This window comes from Ambystoma mexicanum, chromosome 4q (assembly GCF_040938575.1).
Source record: "Ambystoma mexicanum isolate Mex_15411 chromosome 4q, UKY_AmexF1_1, whole genome shotgun sequence".
NCBI classification, from domain to species: Eukaryota; Metazoa; Chordata; class Amphibia; order Caudata; family Ambystomatidae; genus Ambystoma; species Ambystoma mexicanum.
Window position 1 is genome coordinate 245,793,421 of NC_090928.1, and position 23,540 is coordinate 245,816,960.

Below are 23,540 nucleotides of genomic sequence, written 5' to 3' on the forward strand. Positions count from 1 at the left end.
CCTTTTCTCTCACTTGGACATCCTTGGTCCCCCGGCTAAGTTTCCACCTGCACTGCAAGCCTCCTTCTCCCTCACTCGACAGATGAAGCGAGTGTCAGCTGCCACTTTTGCCACCACCTTCACTCTCCCTCCTTCTCATTCCATTGACTCCTACTCTGACACAGCCATCTCTAACCTTCAACTCTCCATTTCCAACACTCTGGATATCCTTGTCCCTGTCATGATGATCTGCTTGAAGCCAGCCTCCAAGTGTAACTCCTGGTATGACTCTGATCTAGCCGGTCTGAAATTCAAGTGCAGAGTAGCTGAGCGGAAGTGGCAGGCTTTGAGCACATCCTCTGACACACTGGCCTGCCGCCTGCTCCAAAGGTAATATAGACTCACCATCTGTTCTAAGAAGAGGGCCTATATCCAAGCCTGCATTTCCACGACCACAACCAACACAGCTGAACTTTTAAAAATCTGCAAGCAACTTGACAACTCAACTGCAGTCTCCACTTCTCCTCAGCCTAACATGGAACGCTGCATTTTTCTTGCCTCCAACTTCACCTCGCAAACTCAGGACATCCTCTCATCACTCCGCATCTTTCCCCCTCCCCTTCTTTCAGACCTCCCTTGCCCCCCCGTCCCATCCTATATTCCCTTCTTTTTTCGCCCATTACACCTGATGAGGTTTCTATACAAGTCTGCTCTATGAAAGTCTCTTTTAAACTGGTGCACCCCTGCTCCCATAGAACTATCATGGACAACATTGTCTCCCTTGCTCCAGCCTTGGCTGATTTCTGCAATCACTCCTTTGGCACTGGATCCTTCCCCTCACTCCTCAAGTACCCCCTTGCGCATTCTCTCCCCAAAAAACCTTCTGCTGATCCTTCCAGTCCCGCAAATTACCGCCCCATCTCTACCGCCCCCTTCTTGGGGAAACTCTTGGAGAAGCTTGCCATCTCCCAGCTTATCCTGCACAGCAAATATGCTGGTTGCTTCCACAACCACCACAAGTCATTAAAGCGGCCAGCACATGGAAACTGCTCTCCTGAACACACGTGAACACTTGCTCACTAATCTCAATTCCAGCTCTTCTTCTTTTCTCATCCTTCTTGACCTCTTTTCTGCCTTTGACACAGTCAATCACACCACGCTGATAAAACAGCCCAGTGACATCATTGGTATCACAGACCTGGTCTTAGACTGGCTGACCTCTTTCACCTCTGACCAACCCTCCCAGGTTCAATTGGGTCCTTGCCTCTCCATCTCACTTTCCACGTGTGGTGTCCCTCAGGGTTCTTCAATATCTACTTGGCCCATCTAGCCCATCTGATCCCCACCTTCTCTCCTAATTTTCAGTGTTATGCTGATGACATATCTCTTTCAAGCTACCCTCTTCTACCTCCTCTTCATCCTTCTCATTTCTGACTGCATGTCTGCTATCCAGGCATGGTGTACTACTAATGATCTCTGTCTTAATGCCAGTACGACCGAGATACTTCTCATTGGGAACCCCGATACCTCCTTCCTGCCCACACTCTGGCCAATTGTCACGACCCGTGACCCAGAACCCCACTGGCATGGTCACATGCCAGGTAGGGTTAGGACTCGGGGTTCATTTGGGGCCCCAAGGGCCTTACATTATCACCAGGGACTCTCCCGGAGTCAGTCCTGGCGCCTTTGGTGCCAGGCTCATATTTGGAATGGGACTTGAGGGGACTACTTTGTGTGTGGAAGCCTGCCGCCAACATGGAGACACCACACAGTCTAGTCCCTAAGAACCAGACTGTGCGGTGAAGTGTTTTAGGGCGTGGTAGCCCGGACTACTTTACCTGGACTACTTTACAGGGGTAGGCTATATAAACCACACCCAAGCTAAAGAACGTGCTTCACGTTATTCTGCAGCCAGCAGCGTGACGTTCATTGTCTTCAGAGACCAGCACCCGGCGTTCCTGGAATCGCGGACCTGCAGAGGAGACAAAAGAACATCATTAGCAGTCCCAGCTTACCTGCAGCTTTCCATCCTTCGATCCCGGCTGCTCGCGGTCTTCCATCCCGTTGGCAGCATTTTCTGGACATCACGCACGCACCGGAACAAAGCACCTGGAGGGGAGAGAGAAAAAGGGACAACGTTAAACAGGTTACTCACAGCAATCACAGTAGTAACTATAACCTCCTCACCTGGCTGGGCATATCTTGGCCGGTTCCGCTCCGGAAGTCACTGAACGCCTAGAAAGACCATCGTGCCCTGAAAAGGAATAAAGAATACAGGTTAGCCCAAAAAGACAGCACGCCGCACTTCGCGCTGAACCTACCTTTCTTCATACGCTCTGTCTCCATAAATCCCGGCAGGAACCTGACCCAAGCAGCGCACCCGGTGAACCTCCGCACACCTAAGGGGGAAACAATCGGGGAAAGACATTCATAGCACTAATGAAAAGCAAAGGCCTTCAGAGACTTCTATAATCGAACTTACCTCCTTAAAGACACTTGAAAGGGTTGGCACCAGTGAATTTAACTCGCTTCAACCCGCAGAAAACTACGCGCCCCTGTGCAGAAAGCAGGACGGAGGGCACGCCAGACATCATAACAAGGCCTACTTGCCATAGAAGACATCATCCCGAACTGAGCACATCCGGGGGGAATCCGGCAACCAGGGCATACGGCGTCCCCGTGGATACCAGGTGAGCGTAACAGAACCCAAAGCCTCATAACAAAATCCACCTGGGCGCCATGGAGACTTCAGAAATGGACCAACTGGCCCAGTTATTAGGACAATTACGCGCCAAAGTGCATTCGGCTAGGCAAGAGACTAATACCCTGCGAAGGGATCTTGTTGTCACCAAGGATCGCACTGAAGAGCTCAGCAGGCAACTACTACAATCACAGGCCGGACAAGCTCCATTACCCGGGACAACTTCGCCGGCACAGGCAACCACGTCGTCTACCGCTCCAGTACAAATCAATTTACCCAGAACATTACCGTTAGCACCGCCAGAAAGGTTTTCAGGTGATCCAAGAAAGTATGCAGCATTCAAGAATCAATGTCGCCTTTATTTCCTCTGCAGACCGGCTGCATTCCCTAACGATCAGGCATGAGTAGCATTTATTTTGTCATATCTAAGCGGTAGTGCAGCAGATTGGTCAATGCCGCTTGTGAGCTATGATGATCCGTTACTACGTGAATTTGGGGGCTTCAAAAGGAAATGGAAAAGCTCTTTGCACGACACGCCCATGAAAGCTGTTGACAACAAACTCTTATCACTCCGGCAGGGGAATCGGGACTTACCAACATGCATAGCAATCTTCAATAGGTTAGTGGGCGAAACCAGGTGGCCTGAAGACAAGAGAACCACATTGTTTCACCGAGGCCTTCGAGGGGAATTAAAGGACATCTTGGCTCAGGTAGTTGACCCACCTAGAGACCGTAGTGAATTTATCAATCTGGTGGTGCAATTAGATTATCGACTACAAGATCGGAAAGCGGATCGGTCCAAATCCGACACACGGGGCGTGTATCTACGAACCAAGGATGCTACTCTGCGCAAGTCAGAGAATACCACAGAGCCAATGCAAATTGGAGGCATACGACCACCGTTAACAAAAGCCGAAAGAGACAAGAGAAGGCAACAGCAGTTATGTTTGTACTGCGGACAATCGGGGCACTTCTTAAAAGACTGTCCAATAAAACCCTACAAGCGAATTGTGGGAACTACAGAAAAGGATGAGAGTAAGGAGTCGGAAAACTGCCTAGCTCGACAAAAGTAGAGGTCAGTTTGTCCAGTGAGAAGAATGAGCCACTGACCTTACATTTTGCAATACCAGTGATCCTAACCAATCACCAACAACCTTCAAGGATGCATTCAGTTGAAGCTTACATAGACAGCGGAGCAGTTGGGAATTATATTGATCAAGATCTGGCCGCACGGATGGGGCTTCCCTTAAGTTTTAAGCCGAACACAGAAAAGGTGACCACAGTAGATGGGACTGAAATTGCTTCCGGACCAGTAACCCAATGTACGGCAGGAATAAGCCTGCTGTGCCAGGATGGACATCGGGAATAGATTTCCTTCGATCTCAACAAGGCGCCTCAGTTTCAGCTAATATTTGGGATGCCATGGTTAGTTGCTCATAACCCTCGGATAGATTGGCGTGCAAGAAAACTGACTTTTCCTCATGATTGCGCCTCCACCTGTTATCTCCAAGAAAACAAGTCCAGTTTTAAAGTTTCTATCAGTCCTAGAGTCGGCACATCTACACTTGCCGCAACCAGTACTCTCCCTGAAGAATATCAAGATTTCCAGGATGTGTTCCAGAAGGAACAAGCTAATACTCTACCTCTGCACAGGTCCTATGACTGTCAGATTGACCTCATACATGGTGCACAGATCCCTTGCGGCAGAATCTATGTGCTCACCGAATCAGAAAACCAGCATCTAAAGTCCTATCTGGACCAGTACCTGGCAAATGGGTTCATTCACCCATCCAAATCACCGGCAGCCAGTCCCCTGTTCTTCATACCAAAAAAGGAAGGGGACTCCAGAACCTGTATTCACTATCGCGCCCTGAACCAGATCACTGTGAAAAACCGTTACCCACTGCCCCTTATTCCCGAGATGCTAGATCAAGTCAAAGATGCCCAGATATATACGAAGTTAGACCACAGAGGAGCGTACCACATACCTGGTCCGAGTTAAAAAAAGGAGATGAATGGAAAACGCCTTTCGTACTAAGTATGGGTTGTTTGAGTACCAGGTAATGCCTTTCGGGCTTTGCAATGCCCCGGAAACCTCGGATACCGACCAACTGGCCCAATTATTGGGAGAACTTAGGGCAGAAGTACATGCCGCTCGCCAAGAGACTAATGCCCTCAGGAGAGAACTGATTGTCTCAAAGGAGCGCACTGATGATCTGGCTAGGCAACTACTGCAAAACCAAGCTGGGCAAACGCCCCTACCTATATATGGGGGAAACCCAACCCCCGTTTCATCAAGCAATCCTGTGCAAGTGGTTTTACCAGGAAATATTTCGTTAGCTCCACCCGAACACTTTGCTGGGGACCCCAAAAGGTTTCCCGTGTTTATGAACCAATGCCGCTTGCACTTTTTATGCAGACCTGGAGCCTTTCCAAATGACCAAGCCAAAGTAGGTTTTGTATTGTCATATCTTAGTGGCAGCGCAGCGGATCGGTCCATTCCGTTAGTCAACCAGGATGATCCTCTTCTCCGGGATTTTAAGAGTTTTCAAAGAAGTATGGAAAAACTATTCGCCAGACACTCACAGGGTCAAGCCCTGGACAACAAACTTTTATCCTTACGACAGGGTAACCAGGAACTGCTAACCTATATTGCAACCTTCAATAGGTTGGTGGTGGAAACCGGGTGGCCGGAGGAAAAACGAATTACATCGTTTCATCGTGGACTTCGGGGAGAACTCAAAGACGTCTTGGCTCAAGTTGTGAACCCACCTCAGGATTGCACAGAATTTATAAACTTAGTGGTCCAGCTAGACCACCCACTTCAGAACCGAAAGACTGATCGAGCTAAGTTCGAGAATCGGGTATTGGTTAAACCCAACGTTGCCCCCAAAGGAACAGATGCATCTGAACCTATGCAGATCGGGGGGGTTAAAGGACCCTTAACTCAAAAGGAAAGAGAAAGAAGACGACAGATGCAGTTGTGCCTGTACTGTGGAACCTCAGGACATTTTCTACGGGATTGCCCTACAAAACCACCCAAGAATGTGGTAGGAGTTGCTGATAAAAGCCACATAGAGCCTGATTCGGGAAACAACCACGCCCGACAAGCGTAGAGGTCCGCTTGCCGAGCTTAAAGAAGGACACTCAGACCTCGCATCTGATCATCCCAATGGTCCTAGGCAGCCATCACGTATGCACGCAGTAAGGGCATACATAGATAGCGGGGCCGTAGGAAACTATATGGACCACGAATTGGTGTCAAGGATGAATCTACCTCTTTGCAAAAAGACCACTTCGGATGTCATCACCACAGTTGATGGAACTGAGATTGCCTCGGGGCCTGTAACTCATTCCACTACAGAGATGACACTGTTGAGTCAAGATGGGCATCGAGAGACTATTGTGTTTGATCTAATCAAAGCCCCACAGTTCCAGATAAAACTGGGGATGCCATGGTTGGAAACACATAATCTTTGTATAGAATGGCGAGAGAAGAGAATAACCTTCCCGGATTGGGCACACACCTGTTACCCGGAGAAAACTTTGAACAAAGGCCTGGCTACAGTCGTTAACCCAATCGTGCAGTTACCTCAGGAATACCAAGAATTTCAGGATGTTTTTCAAAAAGAACAGGCCAATACATTACCTCCTCACAGATCATACGATTGTCAAATCGACCTCCTACCCGGTGCACAACCCCCATGCAGTAGAATCTACGCCCTCACGGAACCTGAAAACCTTCACCTACGCCAATACTTGGACCAATACCTTGCTAATGGCTTTATTCGTCCTTCCAAGTCTCCTGCATCCTCAGCTTTATTCTTCGTGCCAAAAAAGGAAGGTGACCTTAGAACGTGCATAGATTACCGCGCATTAAATCAGTTTACGGTAAAAAAACGAGACCCATTGCCTCTGATCCCCGAATTACTAGACCAAGTAAAGGATGCTTGTATATACACTAAGTTAGATCTCCGAGGGGCATATCATCTGGTACGTGTCAAGAAAGGCGACGAATGGAAGACTGCCTTTCGCACCAAGTGCGGATTATTCGAATATCAGGTGATGCCCTTCGGGTTGTGCAATGCACCATCAGCCTTCCAGTATTTTATGAACGATGTCCTTCGTGAACTCATTGACGTCTGTGTCGTCGTATACATAGATGATACTCTAGTGTACTCCGCCTCAGAATCAGACCATGTTAAGCACGTGCGTGCAGTCCTTGAGAAAATACGCCAGCACAAGTTATATGCAAAATTGGGAAAATGTGTTTTTCATGCTACGGAAGTTGAATTTCTTGGATTTATCCTGACTCCAAAGGGAGTCCGAATGGACTCTCGAAAGGTGGACGCAATTCTCAAGTGGCCATCACCCAGTTCAGTCAAACGGGTACAAAGCATGCTCGGATTTGCTAATTTCTACCGCAGATTCATTCCGGACTTCTCCCATGTTGTACACCCCATCACAGCACTTTTGCGAAAAAACAAACGCTTCTTGTGGACCGAAGAGGCTGAAAAGGCCTTCCAAGAGCTGAAAGCGAAATTCACATCAGCACCTGTCTTAAAGCATCCACGCCCCAAGCTTCCATACATAGTAGAAACTGATGCATCCAGTTTAGCCATGGGAGCTGTCCTGTCCCAGAAGGATCCTGAAACCTGTCAACTTCACCCAGTAGCGTTTTGGTCCAGAAAGTTCTCAGCACCTGAGTTAAACTATGCGATTACCGATAAAGAGCTATTAGCTATCAAATCCGCCTTTAAGGCTTGGCGGCACTACCTTCTTGGTGCCAGGCATACCATTACCGTAGTCACTGATCACCGGAACCTGCAGTATTTAAAAACAGCCAAAGCCCAATAATCGCGACAACTTTGATGGGCATTGTTCTTTGCCGAATTCGATTTCGTGATCACTTATTGACCAGGCCGCAAAAATGGCAAAGCAGATGCCTTATCCCGAATAGGGATGGGAGAAGCATATGCAAACCCGGAACCGGTGCCAATAATTCCTGAGCAAAGAATTCTTGGCATAACTACTCTACAGACACTAGAAGATATTCATTCAAAAATCCAACAACTCTTCTATCCAGCAACCCTGCAGGACTGGGTAAAGAAAGGCCCTGACTACTCAGTCGTCAATGACCTACCTTACTATCAAGGACGACTATTTCTACCACACAAGGAAATACAAGAACTAGTCATCTCCAATTACCATGACGCCCTGATGGAAGGGCACCCAGGTATCGCAAAAACTGAAGCCGAAAATTAAGAGATAGTTCTGGTGGCCCACTTGGCGAAAAGACGTAAAGTCATTTGTGATGTCTTGTGGCATTTGCGCCCAAAACAAAAGCCAGAAGAAAAAACCCGCTGGCCTTTTACACCTTTGGATATTCCACCTACACCATGGCACACCTTGTCTTTAGACTTTATTACAGATCTACCTCCATGTAATGGATTTAACACCATCCTAGTTATTGTGGATCTTTTTTCCAAGATGGCCCACTTTATTCCTTTAAAAGGATTACCTTCCGCTTAAATTTTGGCCAAGGAGTTCCTCGAAAACATTGTTCGAATACACCGATTTCCTTCCGTATTGGTCTCTGACCGAGGCAGTCAATTCATTTCACAATTTTGGAAGAAATGTTGTCATTGGCGCAAATCGATGTGAGGTTATCAACCAGTCATCATCCCAAGACCGATGGTCAGACGGAGAGGACCGACCAGACCCTTGAACAGTACCTACGTTGCATGCTGCACCAGACCGAAAGCAATTTGAAGGATATTTTATGGATTTCCGAATATGCATACAATAACTCAGTACATTCTGGAACCGGACAAAGCCCCTTCTATAAAATATACGGACATCACCCTCGAACCTCAGAACTCGATTCACCTCAGCACTTAGAAATGCCTGCAGTTAGCCATTTACACTCTACTATTACATAAGCCTTTAAGGAGGCAACAGAACATTTGAAACAAGCGAAAGAGAAATATAAGAAAAATGCCGATCAACATAGAAGCGATGCTCCACGATATCAGATTGGGGATCAAGTTTGGCTGGCTACAAAACACATACCTCTAAAAGGAACTCGGACTTTCAATCCTAGGTATTTGGGACCTTACACTATTAAGGCCATTATCAACCCAGTGGCCGTCAAGTTGGAATTACCCTCTAATATGCGGATCCATCCTATCTTTCATGTTTCACTTCTGAAACCAGTTCAACCCGGGACAAGACTTGCCAAACCACAGATGGAGAACCAGAATTCGAGGTAAAGAATATCCTGGACTCTAAGTTGGTTAAATCAAGACTTTTTTATTTAATCGACTGGAAAGGTTACGGACCACAGGAAAGGTCATGGGAGCCTAGTGACCACGTTCATGCACCTCGGTTGGTGAAGAAATTCCATCGGAACTTCCCAGACAAACCAGGGCCAAGGGGAAGAACAACTTTAGGAGGGGCCTTGGGGGGGGGAGGAAGAGTGTTGTCATGATGCCTACCCCCGAGCAACCGGATCAAGCCCATCAGCCCCGGGAGCGGGCATCCAGACATTTACAAAAACCCCAGCAGCCCCAGCTAGGGGCTGTCTGGGTTCAGTCCTGGCGCCGTAGGCACCAGGCTCATAATAAAAATCAGTCCTGCCGCTATAGGCGCCAGGCTCATAGACATTACTTACCTCATGCAGACCATGCTGCAAATAAATCCAAGCCAACGTGAGGCCTGGATGGGACTATTTTACGGATAAGAGTAAAAAACAGCAAGAGCCCGGGGATGTCTGATGTCTCGCGATCGTACCGATGCGTAAGGAGAGGATCACGCTTGAATGAGATCCGATATATCAGACGCCCTGCCTCCACACTATACCGGGACGCCACAACTACGCGGTTTCACGTGGAAGTGTAAAGTGCCTGTGTGCTGGCACGCATCAACGTTTCTCATTATAATCCACTTACTATCTGGATATCGGACTAGGCGAGATTTCAGCCTTTTTAAGCCTTGAACTGGTCAGGTTGAGCGGTGTTTGTGATAACATCTGAAAATAGCGATGGTCTCTAGCATTACTAAGGAGGACTCAACTAAAAGCTCTAGTGCTGCCAAGATATTGCACTTGTCTGGCAACAGGGATTTGGGAAAGAAGTTCATCTTCTAAAAAGAAATCTGTCTGTCCTGAAGAAGGCCCATATTTGACTGTTTGTAGGGATACTAGGGATAGTGTCCCATATATGCAGATGGCCGAAACATGTCGACACATGACAATAGACTAACCTAAATAGATAGTCTAATATCCGCACAACTACCCTAATCAATAGAGTGGCTATAATTAACCTGTCGAACCCCACATGAAATTGACTGTGCTTGTTTTTGTCTTTTTTATATAAGTGAGAAGGATTTAGGACTGTGCAATATAGATTGTAATATGTGTGTTGTACTTCTCTCTGTGTTTTTCTACCTGTTTTAATTATTGGTGATTGATTTTTTGACTTTGAATACATTTATATAAAAGATGACATGTCGTAACTGTATTTTAATTTTGATATAAGATGGTTCCGTGTCCTGTCACTCTGTTTCCTTGCGCTTTTGCATAAATTGCACTAATTGGGAAGTGATCCATCCTTCTTAACAATACACTGTAGGTTACTCTGCCTCAGGTGGTAGCACCAAGAAAGGGGTAGCCAGTTCTCACTTTTCTATAGTATCCTTTCAATACGTCTCCCGTTCCGAAATACTGGCCCCCCGAGAACAAAAATTGAGGGAGTTTACCGTTACTGATATAACGTGGGACTATTTTTTACTCGGGTGTGGTCCTGGGGAACTTCTTTCCTGGGACTACTTTGGAGGCTATTTAAACCACGCCTGAAAAGCAGCACATGCTTCGTGTTATTCTGCATCCCGCAGCGTGACTCTCACCGTGCTTGCAGCCATGATCCAGTCTTCTGCCACGCCCGCCTCGAATCCGGAGCTCCTAGAATAAAGAGGAAGAAAAGGACAAGGTTAGAAAATGAACTTATTTCAAATTCCTCACCTGATTCTGGGTCCATTTCCTCTCCCGACCTGGAAGTAGATCAGTCCTGCACGCGTCGCTTCGCCAGCTCCAGCACGGCGCCATACTCACCAGTTCTCACAGCATCTTTCGATCCGGCGCGGTCTCCTTCATTTCTTCACTGTAGTCCGGCACCTAGGGGCACAGGAATAACAAGGTGAGCCAAGGGAATCAACAAATACCTCTTACCACCATAGACTTACCTGATTTACCACCGGCGGTATTATTCTCCATATCTTCATATGCCGCATCTGTAAAGAGGGAGAAAAACAACACGTTAACGCATGTAATAGTTACCGGACAGGGTTGGGTAACACAGACTCTTACCTGAACGCCAGCAGCAGCTACGAGACCACCTTCTCACGAACTCAGATGCAACTTAAGGAAGGAAGGGGACATCGGGCACATTGAACTCTTTGAACTTGATACTTACCAATCCCGCCTGGGACTTCAGAGTCAATGCTTACCGGAACTCTCCCAACGCCTTCAAACCAGTGAAGTAACTGGTATCTACGCGCCCCTGCAAGACACGCAGGATGGAGAGCTCATCTTTTGCAAACATAAGGAAAATACTTCTTCGGGTCCAGCAGACAAGACTAGGCAGGCCAGTCCAGACAGTCATCTCTGCACTACGCATCACGTTGACGGAGACCGCAGCTGTCCGGGTCCGATCGACACCCCTGTGGGGTCCAGGTGAGCATAACACCAGCTGACAGGGGAGAGTCGCTGCTTGGGGAACTTTCAACCTCTCAGTATTGACTGAGAGGCTGCCGAGCCAAGTCATCTGTGGAGCCAGCAGGCTCAGGGAGTAGGCAGAAGACAGAGGCCTGCGAGAATCAGTTTGCTGTGTGGAGACCATAGGAGGAAGGAGAGAAGATACTTCACTGAAGCCATGGCACCTGGGAGCAGCCTCAAAGCCACCCAAAGACGGGTAGAGGATCAGGAGGCAAGCGGATGCTGTGAAGTATGTGGAAGCCGCCGGACTAAGCCGGTGAACCTGTGAGGCAGAGATGGGAAACAACGCCATTTCCAGTTTACCACAGAGGAACCGAAGAAAGCCATGAGAAGCTGTTGAGTCCTGCATTGGGATACTGGGACACCTGGGCCTTTCTGCAACGCTGCCAAAGAAGAATAAAAAATTAGAACAAATGAGCGGGAATATGAAATCCAATATTATCAGAAAAAGACTAACAGAATGAATGCAAGAAATATACCAGTTTGCAAATGTGTAAAGTCCTGGCAGTAAAGTATAACAGGTACAGACAAGTGTGCAAGTGTGTTAAAGTGAAGAGCATAAGTAAGCCCTGACAGTCGAGTATACCAGGCAAAGTCAAGTTGGAAAATCCGTAAAGTGAATCACATGAGGAAGTCCTGGCAGGAGAAAGCACCGGGCACAGCCAAGACTATAAGAAAGGCCACATTAAAGAGGGTAAGAAACCTAGCAGGGGAGTACACCAGGTTTCCTATGAAATTGGGACTAACAGTGAAGTTGTCATATATACAAGTTGTTTTGTTGATCAGAGAATTCTAAGGAAGGCTCCTAAACTTAGGAGTTTAAATATCTTGAAGAGAAAAACCTGGGGAAGGGAGCAATCCCCTGGAACTGTGAAATGTATCCATGGGAACATGTGTGTAGTTATGGCTTTATTTTTTTACTTGAATATTTGTGCATTTTCAAGGACAAAGACATTACCCTTTTCACCTTAGAATTATATTTTAGAATGCGACGTCCAGAATAGTATTAAGGACACATGATGTTTTTGCTTTGGACATCTTGACATAGGACAGGCCCTTAGTTTTGGCTGAGGTAGGGAAACACCTACTAGAATAGGGACAGCAAAGTCTTTTCCAGACCCCTTTTATTTTGAATCAAAGTTTATAGCCAAAACTATGAGTTCTCTCTGTCTGTGTCTCATTCCTGGCTCCTCACAGTATGTTTTCCTTTCCCTGGTTTCTCTTCTACTTATTCCACAGTCAGCCTGAGTCACTTCTCTCCCAGGTACTTTGCCTATGAAGATCATTGCCCGTACACCTTATTAGAAAGTCCAGTCAAAAGGTGTTAACAGGATATCTTCCTTCTCTGGGCTTACTATGAGGATCAGTGTCCGTACAACCTGGTCAAGGGCATTGTTTCTTTCCCCTTGCAAGTCTGTCTTCTATTGCACAGCCAACCTGGTTCACCCTGAAAGAGGCCCCTAGGGGACCCTGACGTCTATGGAAACAAGGCGAGTCACCACACACGATAGATACGCCAGACACAAGGTTGTATTCCCAAAGCTAGGGTTTATTGCAAAGCAAAAGTCTCAGTTGGCCAACTCGGTCTCATGTCCCGTGACGTTTATCTCTAGACCTCGAGGGACGCAAGAGAGTGAATTACGTGCATCAGTTAAACATATACAAAATGCATATCAAACAATCAGCTATGACATGTTTAACACCCCCCTTTTATTGGGTTTCTTTGAACTTGGTGTGATGATGGACATCTCTGACAACTATGACACTTTCAAACATCTATTCTAGTAACAATTTGCAATTTGTGAGTGCGAAGGCATCTTTCAGTTGTTGAATAGAACACAGCACTTCTGTTCTTGGAAGTGAGCTTCATACGGGGGGGGAAGAGTTGCATTCCGGACCTTGCTATCTATTAGGTGCTATTCGTGTCCTGGGAGCCGACACGCTCTAGCGAGCTCAGCAAAGGGGGGCCCGTAAGAAGAGCCTAATTCAAGCCTTTAGCTGTATTATTCTAACATATTCTACCATATAACGAAACTGGCTAGCAGCTGCGAAATGATTAAATGCCCTGCAGCTCTGCTTCAAGGCTACATTCGGGAGGGAGCCGGGCATTCTTCTTGGCGCTGCCGACGTTTGTGTTTCAACAAACTCTTGTTATCCTCTCGGCCCTGCGGCCTTGTCCTTTTTACATACAGACAACAATGTTTTACAGCCGAGCAGTGTAAGCGGAAAATATACTGCGGAGCAATGGTTAGAAAACAAAATGGCCGTTCATTGGCAAACTCGAAAACCTATATTCTGTCATATCGTGCATGAGACGGTTGGGCCCACGGCCACCAAAATACATTTGCGGTCACAAAGTAGAGGTATCCATTTTTCTAGACTGACAATCCTTTCCCCAGATACTGTGACTTTGACGATGAACAACTGATGTACTCTTTTTTTCATGGGTGCAAGTCCCAGACCCGCCTGTCTTCGGCAGTTCTCCTTCTACGTAGACTTGGTACATTCTCCTGCCAAGCACTACCATATATTACAACAGGTGTGAAAGACTTTTCACTACTGCTTTCAGGGTCTGAGACACACTATTCAGGGCACTTCTCCCCTTCCTCTGGTCCCCAATTTCTTTCTTCCCATTCGAGTACCTGCTTTTCTTGGTTTGCAAGGGCTTCCGGCTTCTTTCCAGCTTCTGCAGTCAACCGCGGGACTTGTGGTGCTCTGGGAGTTTGGTTTGGTCTTCATTGGCTTTACAATACCAATCTTCCTTCAGGTAGCAGTCACGCTTCCCAGGCATCAGGACTACCCATCGCCTTTGTCCGTCAGCCTGCAATCCCTTCTTCTGACTTTGGACCGACTCCGGACCTCCTGGCTTCTTCTTAGGCGTGCCGGTTTTCTCCCTGTCTCATGCATGCACGGGTACCTTCCTTCGCGGCTCCTCCAGGGAGGACTGACTGCTGCAGAAATCCCTTCCCTTTTTATTTAATAGTTGGAGTCGGCTATATTAGACAGTCTGGTCTGCTCACTTAGGTTCCGCAGAGTGCTCCTCAGCACTCTGTGCATCATCATCTCAGTACAACTATGCTCATTCTCTAATAGGTCACAGATGTTCTTCCTCGTCCCAGTATTGTAATGAAGTTCACATGTGTAGTTCCTACTCTTCCACATCCCAGTACTTGTTAGGGGGCTGGAAGGATCTACCGTACACAAGTATATGGTAGTGTGGGGAACTATGTGACACTGGATAGGGTAAGAGGGTGAGGGAGGGGGCACAGTGGTAGGGGTGTACCACGTCTCTCCTATGGTGTTGTCCCTCATCCCATAAGGGTCTTCCCTTCCCATATGATCCTCCCACGGTGCACCACCCCCCAGGGGGACTATTGAACTGTGTCTGCACCGTCCTGGCCACATGAGAAGGGTTCAACCCTATGAGAGAAGGGACAACATCCATAATCCCCTGGGTAAGGGTGATACAAATGTTTCCCCACTGCACTGCATTTTAAGATGATGTGTGCACTGTCAAAAAGTTACCCAAACAGGTCAAAAGTAAAAGACAAAAGGGAAACCGTTTCGCAGAACTGACAGTCTGAAGGACTAGTTAAATTCCCCATGACAAAAAGGAGCAAAAGGCCAGTTAAGTGGGGCAGAAGGCTTCACTTTTCTGTAAAAAGTCATGACAGGTTGCAAAACAAAAGTAAAAAGTGCGGGGCCCCATAGAACGTGGGGGGAAAGTTGCCTAAAAGAGAAATCTTTCCTAACACTCACTATTTGAAAAAAAAACAAAGATAAAAATAAGATTGAAGATGACAGTGAACATAAAAAAAAGTCTCCATGCATCAAAATCTACCTGGAAAACTTTAAATGTGGTAATGTCATTCTCATTATGACAAATTACTTGAATATATATGTTACTTTGTCAATCAGAGCTCCATTGTGATACACAGGGTGGCATGAAACAATTTTCTGAACATTAGACATGTACGCTTTTTCAAGTTTTGTCAAGTCTCATTTGACTTATTGCATATGGATACAATCTATCACAAAGGTCTCTACAGAATTAAAAATTTAGAAGCCTTTTTGAAATGCAATATTTGAAAAGGCTCAACAAAAAAGCCATGCGTAACGCAAAAAAGAAAGAACACAATAGAAGGAAACAATAGGTATGTTAAAGAAACATATGGTAGTACTACACCACAACGGTTGCACGCTCCAGTTAGGACTATGTTCTGATTGAATCTTTGCCTGCTCATCCCACGAGTGGTTGAATATTTTTTCAACTTAGATGTACTACCAAATGAAATAACCAAAGTCAAATTAAGGCATGCATAATGAAATTATTTGGATTTATGAAAAAGTTAACTCACCTGGTATATTTATGACTGGACATGACCTGAAGTACTCTGAGAAGAGTTCTGCGTTCAGTGTAGCGCTCATCAGTATAACACGTATGTCTGGTCTCTGAAATATGACATCCTTCAAAACCAGAAGCAAGAAGTCACTGCAGGGAAAAAGAAACAACTGCTAAGTTCTTAGTCTCTGTAATAATCGTGGGTTATGACTTTCTTGATACAAGGAGGAATGACGCCTATGCAGAACAAACCTTTAATGAAGCATGAACAATAGGCTAAACAAACATTGGCAAAGCAAACAATTTTGACTTTCATGTTGGCATACAATAGGCATTTGCCAGGCACTACTTTAATAGGACTAGCTGGCCATAAGATGGCAAAATCTCACAAATAATGCAGGTAACTGGGCTGTCACTGTACATTATACATTCATTCTCACCTCAAGAGTGCTCCTGCCCCGACCCCCCCCACCCCCAAGCAAGGTGGCGCACAACAAACCGCTCTACAGATTCAACTTTAGTGAGGTCACCACTTCTGTCATCCCCTATGTCAAAATACCCTCTTTAACATCAATCAGCTAGGTGCCAGGCCAGTGTATAGTAAGAATATATATGCATTTAAGTTTTTACAAAGAATCATAGGCAATCACAAAAACATCAACCACCCATGCTGTGGCACTACACAATATCACCAATTCAAATTTCTTGCACCAATTGACTAGGTTTAGAGGACTTTCAGTTGCTATAAGACACAGGTAACATTTTGAAGTTGGCAGTCACAATTTACAACATATTTCTTGCAAATTAACCAATGGGAAAAATACAAAACACACACCGATTGCTCAGATTGGCATAATACTCATTTTTCCCAGCAACCCCCACCTTCCAGGCATCAATTAGATGTGAACCCTCTGGTCTGACAGCAAGGTACAGGGAGTGGGAACACAATGGAAAATCGTTTTGGGCTTTCTATTTAGGTAAAATGCAATGTTTCGGCATTCTGATTCGGGATGCAAGGAAATAACTGGGGAATTTTGTTTTGCAACACCCAGGGTGCAAGGTCTTGGGATTTTCATTTTGGAGACACTATTGATTGATTGATATTTTATTTCCATCGCGCTCGTACACAAGTGTTTCAGAGCATGACAAGGCAAGGGAGGGGAACAGGGGAGAACAAAACAGCGATCTTACTAGGCCCACTGACATTGAGAACGTGCAAGTGCATGGAAGAGGGGGGAGGGGGAAAAGTGCATGGAAGGGGGGAGAAGTGGAAAGTGCGAAGCAGAGGAGAAACAGATAAATAACAATAAATAAATAATAAAGGCAACAAACAGTGGTAGTGTATCTAGCAATTTGCAAGTGCTAGGTTTAAGGCAGGAGACAGGGTAGGTCTGATAAGTGCAGGAAGGAAAAAGGGGGGGCTGTATGGGTACAGATACAGCCTGAGTGCAAGGGGTGGCCCGGAGGCAGTGCGGGAGGGTGGCAGGGTGAACAGGTACCTGGGCCCAAAGGACAGAGGGTGGCCAGGTGCACAGTGCCAAGAGAGAACAGATCAGCAGGGGAGAGGGGGAGCGAAGGCAGAAGAAAAGAGGAAGGTCTTGAGGTTCTAGCCCTAGCCCATTCAATTGAACAGCAATTACATTACAGACTAGAATCATTTACAGTGCACTGGAATAATCCTTTGTCAATTTAGAATTTTGACAAAAACATCACCCTGTGATAAATGACCCTATGGGAATTAATTTAATTATATTTTAGTTAATTGTACGAACGGTATACACGCTTTCACCGCCTTCCCACTAATGGAGAGCACCCACCAATGCAAAGGTAAAGGTTAAATGGACAGATTCCAACACGATTCAAAGTAACTGGAGAGTGTTCTTCTATAGAGAAATCCAATTTGGACAGGGTCTACGCCATTTTCCCCCTCCCCCTTCACCCACTAAGGGAAAGGTTTCAAGGCAGGTAGCCCCCACACAATTGATAGCTTTGGGATATATCTACTTACATGGCAGATCTCTGTTCATAGCTCAGCAGGCCCGCCAGATCCTAGGATCTTCTTTTAGGCAGGCAGCTCACACCTCAAGCCTCTACCCACCAGCCAGGTCTCTCCAGCCACAGTCTTCGCTTAGATAGGGCTCACAGATTTACAAGCAAAGTCCCTTGGTCTCCTTTTCTCCCTCCTTCTAGATAGGCCTTGGTTTAGCTTTGTTCCCCAGGCAAGGAGATGCCCCGACGGATTAGGCAGCATTCCTGGTCTCTCTCCCTAGCGGTATTCTTGCAAGTCCCCTCTTAGATTGGAACTTGCCAAGCTATAGTGCTGATGACACTCCATTATTATCAAAATCCCCATGCTGCGGATTGGCCAGCTCTCTCCCTCTGCTCATTACGCCCACTGCCTGCAAATAGGAGAAGGAATTAGGGGGTGTGAAGGATGGAGGCTGAGGGAGGAGGAAAAATACATAATTTCAAAATGGCGGGTAGTTTTACAATTTTGTTTTCTGAAAATCTAACAATATGGCAGCTACCCTAATTGTTCAGATAATTGCCGGCACATGTGTATTTTTGAGTTGTATATTTTATGATAAGTCGGAAAATGCTAATATCTCAGCACACCCTTCCTGGGAGGAGCAACTTTTTTTTTTTTATCGATTCATACCTGAGCCGGAATAATCACAAATCTGCCCCTTCCGGATTCAAACCTTACTTCCATAACCTATCATGCAACAACTTTCTATTCCATCGGAATTATGAGAAGACCCGAACCATACATTTTCTCATAACTACAGTTGTATCCATCACACAACATTTTTACACGGTCCTGACGGCTTCTTCTCCCACTCAATATGAGCCTGGGATGAACTCACAATGCACTTTTTATTCAAGAAAATGTATTCAATGTTATTTAATGGTAAGGCATCCCATGTGTCCCTCAGTTTCACCACAGCCCTCACCAGTTCTTAAGTTGCATTTCTCCTTCGCCACCTGACCCGAACATCTGCATATCAGCAATCTGTATCATACACAATGTTTGATCATCCATTAGTGGCTCTGAAGCCCTTTCCTGAGGTTCAGTTAGCACTGAAAAGGTCATTTCTGTTGGCCACTAATGCACAATTAATGGGGAGACCTGACCTTACAGATCACTTCTGCTGGCTGCGTTATCTGCAAATCCCACAATTTTGATCTACTTCTCTGGATTTTTTGTGTATTTAGAACTGAAAACCAGACCTCCTTCTCCTGGAGGTCCTCAGCCAAAGTTTTTGAGTAACATTTTCAAAGGCATAGACCTTTCAGATCAGTGGGGAAAACACCAGCTGCATCCATACTTCAGAAAATACAGCTTTAAATCGACAAGAAGTGCTTACATGTAACATTTTAGCATTATATCTGGGCATGTGGTTTAAAATATAATCTTTCTTTTCTACTATATTAGAACAGAGATAGATTCATTATTAATCCTATGCACACAGATAAACCACAGTTAACATAGGAAACCAGTGTTCACTTCTACAAAAACTAAATAGGCCATTTTCTTTACAGGCTGTAATTTTATATGATTAACATGAAGTCTCTTTATTTCTGATAAACACAATCTGTCACTTGACTTTATTTCTTAAATGTCAGGCATAATTCCTCCTTTTTTTATCTTCCAAATACACAGTGTTTCAAATGTATACTTTCTTTCCACGTGCACTGCTGCAGTTTTACATCTGCCAACGTGCCTTTTCCCAGTTTACACAAAGTCAGCCTCTGCAGCCCCCAAGTTACTTACCATTCATTGGGCAGACCCATCAGTTTTAGGTTCTCGGGTAGATATTCCCCTTCACTAGTGCACCTGTCCATTTTAGTGGAGTTGACTAGGCCCATTTCTTTCTATTTTACTAGGCCTTATGTTGACAATCACTGTTTTGTACTGGCTTTTAGATTTCAAATGGAACTCCACATTAGCCAGCTTCACTCACACAATAGGGGCCTAGCATGGCCTCTCCATCTCTGTCACTCTGGGGCTGTCTTTTCACCCCACAAGTCGTCCCCCTCCCCCCGCACCCCTGGGTCTTTGACTCGGTTGGCCCACAGAAAAGAGATAGGGAGAGTGGAGCATTTGATTTCTTTTTGCTTTGGCTTATTCCATGAATTTCCTCGTTGGAGCACGTCTGCTCATTTCCTGTCCTGAGTGAGTGCCGCTCTGGTCAGCACTCCATTTTTGAAACCTCCTAGCCCCAGGCTGTGAAGGTAAGGAGTTATTGAGTCCGCAGAGAGTAAAAAGAGAAATTAAGTATATACAGTACTTCTTTCCCCGGTAAATATGCATACAATTTAGAAAACAAAGCAACATCACATCACACATTTATTTCCCTCACGTGAACATTTCCACACATTTATTTTTTGAAAATTTTGTTTACCTTCTTTGAGAGTACAAATTCCTTGACTCGCTGTGAATGTGCGATATTCTCCATCCGGGCTGCCATCCTTTCCTTTCATTCTTCAGATGGTTCATGGGCTCTACCTTCAGTGGGCTCTTAAATTGGTATTAGCGCCTGTCTGGGGTAACAGCTCTTCGACTGATTGATATGGCGAGGGACCCATTTCTCTTCCGTATGTACTACTTTAGGGATGTGGATCTTAAAGGTGACAGGTGAGATTTTATCGACAATTTAAAAGCACTGCGCCAAGAGGGGAGGGACTTCCGCTCCCTGGTCTGGTTTCTTAGGAAATTGTACAGGTAGACCCGGTATCCTACTTTGTACTCCTTCTTGGTAGTTTTTAAGTCATAGTAGGCTTTAATTGCTTCTGCTTTCCTAAATTGCACTGAGCATAAGCAAAAGCGTGCTGAATGGGTTTCCGTAAATTCTCAATGTACTCATGGGTAGTGGACGCGTTGATCATGGTCTGCTCTTGAGTTCTGTAGAGCAGATGAAACCCCCTATGGCCAGCAGTACCTGCGTCATGGGCGAGACTTAACATCAGGTTTGGAATGAGGTAGGTACTACACACTGGTCACATTCAAATATGGATCTTCGTACCAACAAACCGTCTTGGATTTGGAACATTTTGGAAAAAGTCATCGACACCCGGAGATCTTCCTTCCTGATATACTCGGTTTCTGTCAGAGTAAAATTAATCGCGTCTTCAATATGTTGATAACATTTTCCAATAATTGGGTCCTCTTTTCTTGCAGAAATCAAATCTGCATCTGGGGCTTCCTTACTCCACTGGGCAGTTGATAGTTCATTATTAACATGGGTTATGGACCTGGTGACAGCAGTGAACTGGATTCGGTTTCTATGAGATCCCCGTGAATGGCTTGGTTTTGGCCAACTGGTCAGCAAAGTAAATTCCAGTTTTGTCTGGTCAAACTATTTTGAAGTGACCTCTGATCTTTTTCCAATAGATGATCATCTCATTAGACGTTACCAGATCAACTGATTGAATTAATTTCCCATGATTTAGCAGTTTATTGTTTGCACACAGCATGGCTAGATTTTTCCAGTTAATCAGGTGTTCCATAAACCCATTCCTGACATAATCAGAGTCTGTGATTATGAGCAGTTCTTTGAGTTGGTGTTGTGCTGCAGTGAGGATGGCTTGATGTACCACCATGACCTCTGCCACCTGACTACTTCGGGGACCTATTTTGTACCCAACAGAGGGTTCCGGGCATCATTCACCCAGGCATTCCCAATGCCACCCTCTAGTTGTTTTCCAATGATTGTCAACATGGTAGGAACACCCATCCACATAAACTGTGGGTATCCCCTTGACTCATGTCTTCCTCATAGAATTTGTGCGGGGAAGTCAGGTACGCCTCCATATTTCATTAGTCCTTAGACTTTCGTCCTCGAGACAGTTTTCTTAAGCAGCATCATGCAAGTCAGCCAATCCTTGCGCTAGAGGTCTTCTTGTTTTGGCCATATCAGACCTCCAGAGAAAAGCCTTGCATGGAGAGAATCCAGAAAGTAATTCTGGAATTACTCACGTTCCCTGTTCGGATTCAGCCACTTTCTAAGTATCGCAGGGGTTGGTGAGGAGTCTCCACTATGATATGCTCCCCCTGGATGAATGGGCAGTAATTCTTCAACTCCCACACCGTTGGCAGGAGTGCCTTTTTGCAATCATTGAATTTTTCCTCCAGAACCCTGTCTCCAAGAAGAACTCCTTGTTCTTTATGGGGTAAGCCAAACAAGGGGCTTGGGAAAGGCTTCGCTTTAGTTGTTTTACTGCCTCAGATTGTTCTGCACCCCACTCCCACTTGACCTTGGCCTTTAATAAATGGACCAAGGGCCGAGTGACCTCTGCATAGTCTTTAATTAACTTTCTGCTATAATTAGTGAGTCCAAGAAGGTGTCTTAGTTCTCGCAGGAGTAGGATCTTTCAATTTAAAAAATGCTTCCACCTTTTTCGCTTGGGACTGAGGGGTGATTGCGTGCCCGAAGACGTTCACGCAGGACTTACACCACTGTGCTTTCTGAAAGAACAGTTTTGCTGCGGCTTTCTGCAACTGGCTCAGAACATAGCGTATTTCTGCTATATGTTCCTCCACAGTTGAGCTCTTAATTAAGACATTATCTACATAGGCCAGGTTTCCCCTTACACCCAAATCGGGCATGGCCTTATGTAGGAGGATGTTATATTTATTTCCTGAGTTTATATATCCAAAGGGGGTTCAGATCCACCTGTATTGCTGCCCTCCGAAGGTAAAGGCAAGCTTATACTGGTCTTCCCTGCTCACGGGCACTGTCCAGTAACAGTTGGTCAGGTCAATGGTGGTATACACCCTTGACCCTTGGATCTGGGCCAGTCCCAGATCAATGTAGGGAAGGGGCCATCTTGACATGTGCAACCGTTTATTTAACTCCCTTAGGTTTGCGCAAAGTATCCATTGACTACTGGATTTGAGTATCCCCAGTACTGGGTTGTTAAAGTACTGTCGATTGAACGAATTATCCCACAAGATTCTAAATTTTTAATAATCTCTGTGAGTGACTATAGACGCGAGAGGTAACCGGTATTGCTTCACAAATGCTGAGCCATCTCGGGGTCCGTGGGTATGGTGGTTGTATGCATCTCTGGCGTCCACAATCATACAAATCCACTGCAAAGATATCCTGAAAATCCAAAGACACCTTTTTCAGCTTCTGTTTTTGCTTCTCTGTCTTTGATTCATTCTTCGACCATCTGCTTAAAGCCTGTGGCAATTTCGGCGGTATTCTCCAGTTGGGTGGAGAGATCTCTTGTGATAGAGTTGGAGGATGGGAGGTAGTCACTGATGACTCTGAATACCACCTCATCCTTCCTGATGTCACAGGTCACCTCTTCCACACCATAAGGGCAGGAAAAGTACAGCAACAGATTCCCCCCTGGCCTGGTGAAAATCTTTTCCGAAGGGATGCGGTAATCTATATGGAAGCAGTGATTTGGGATTGGTCCATGGATCTCATTAACTAAATCAATAGAATAATGTTGGGCATCAACCGCCATTCCAATAAAGGTGCCCACGCCCAAAGTTATAATTAGAGGGTCGCTGTTATCCACCAATATTCGAATGGTGTCATGTTCTAGGTCAACTAGGGGCATCGGATGTAAATACAAACCTTGCTGTTGGAGATCATTAAAATGTATATAGGCGTCCTGGTTTTTGAGGTTCTGTCCTCACTTACGTTTTAGCTGAATTGTAAATTGTCGCTCCTATCCTGGGATGGCAACCTCTTCTCTCACTTGAACTTCAAGGGCACACGGCAGCA

General features: G+C 45.7%; 1 protein-coding gene across 2 annotated transcripts in view; it reads right to left on the minus strand.

Moving 5' to 3' along the window:
* Positions 1 to 23,540, minus strand: part of DHX57 (DExH-box helicase 57) — a 1,970,484-nt gene that overhangs the window by 967,932 nt on the left and 979,012 nt on the right. For both annotated transcript variants that reach the window (XM_069607794.1, XM_069607793.1), the window contains exon 10: positions 15,812 to 15,945. In XM_069607794.1, the coding sequence (XP_069463895.1) occupies positions 15,812 to 15,945 (134 nt within the window). The remainder of the gene's footprint in view (positions 1 to 15,811; positions 15,946 to 23,540) is intronic.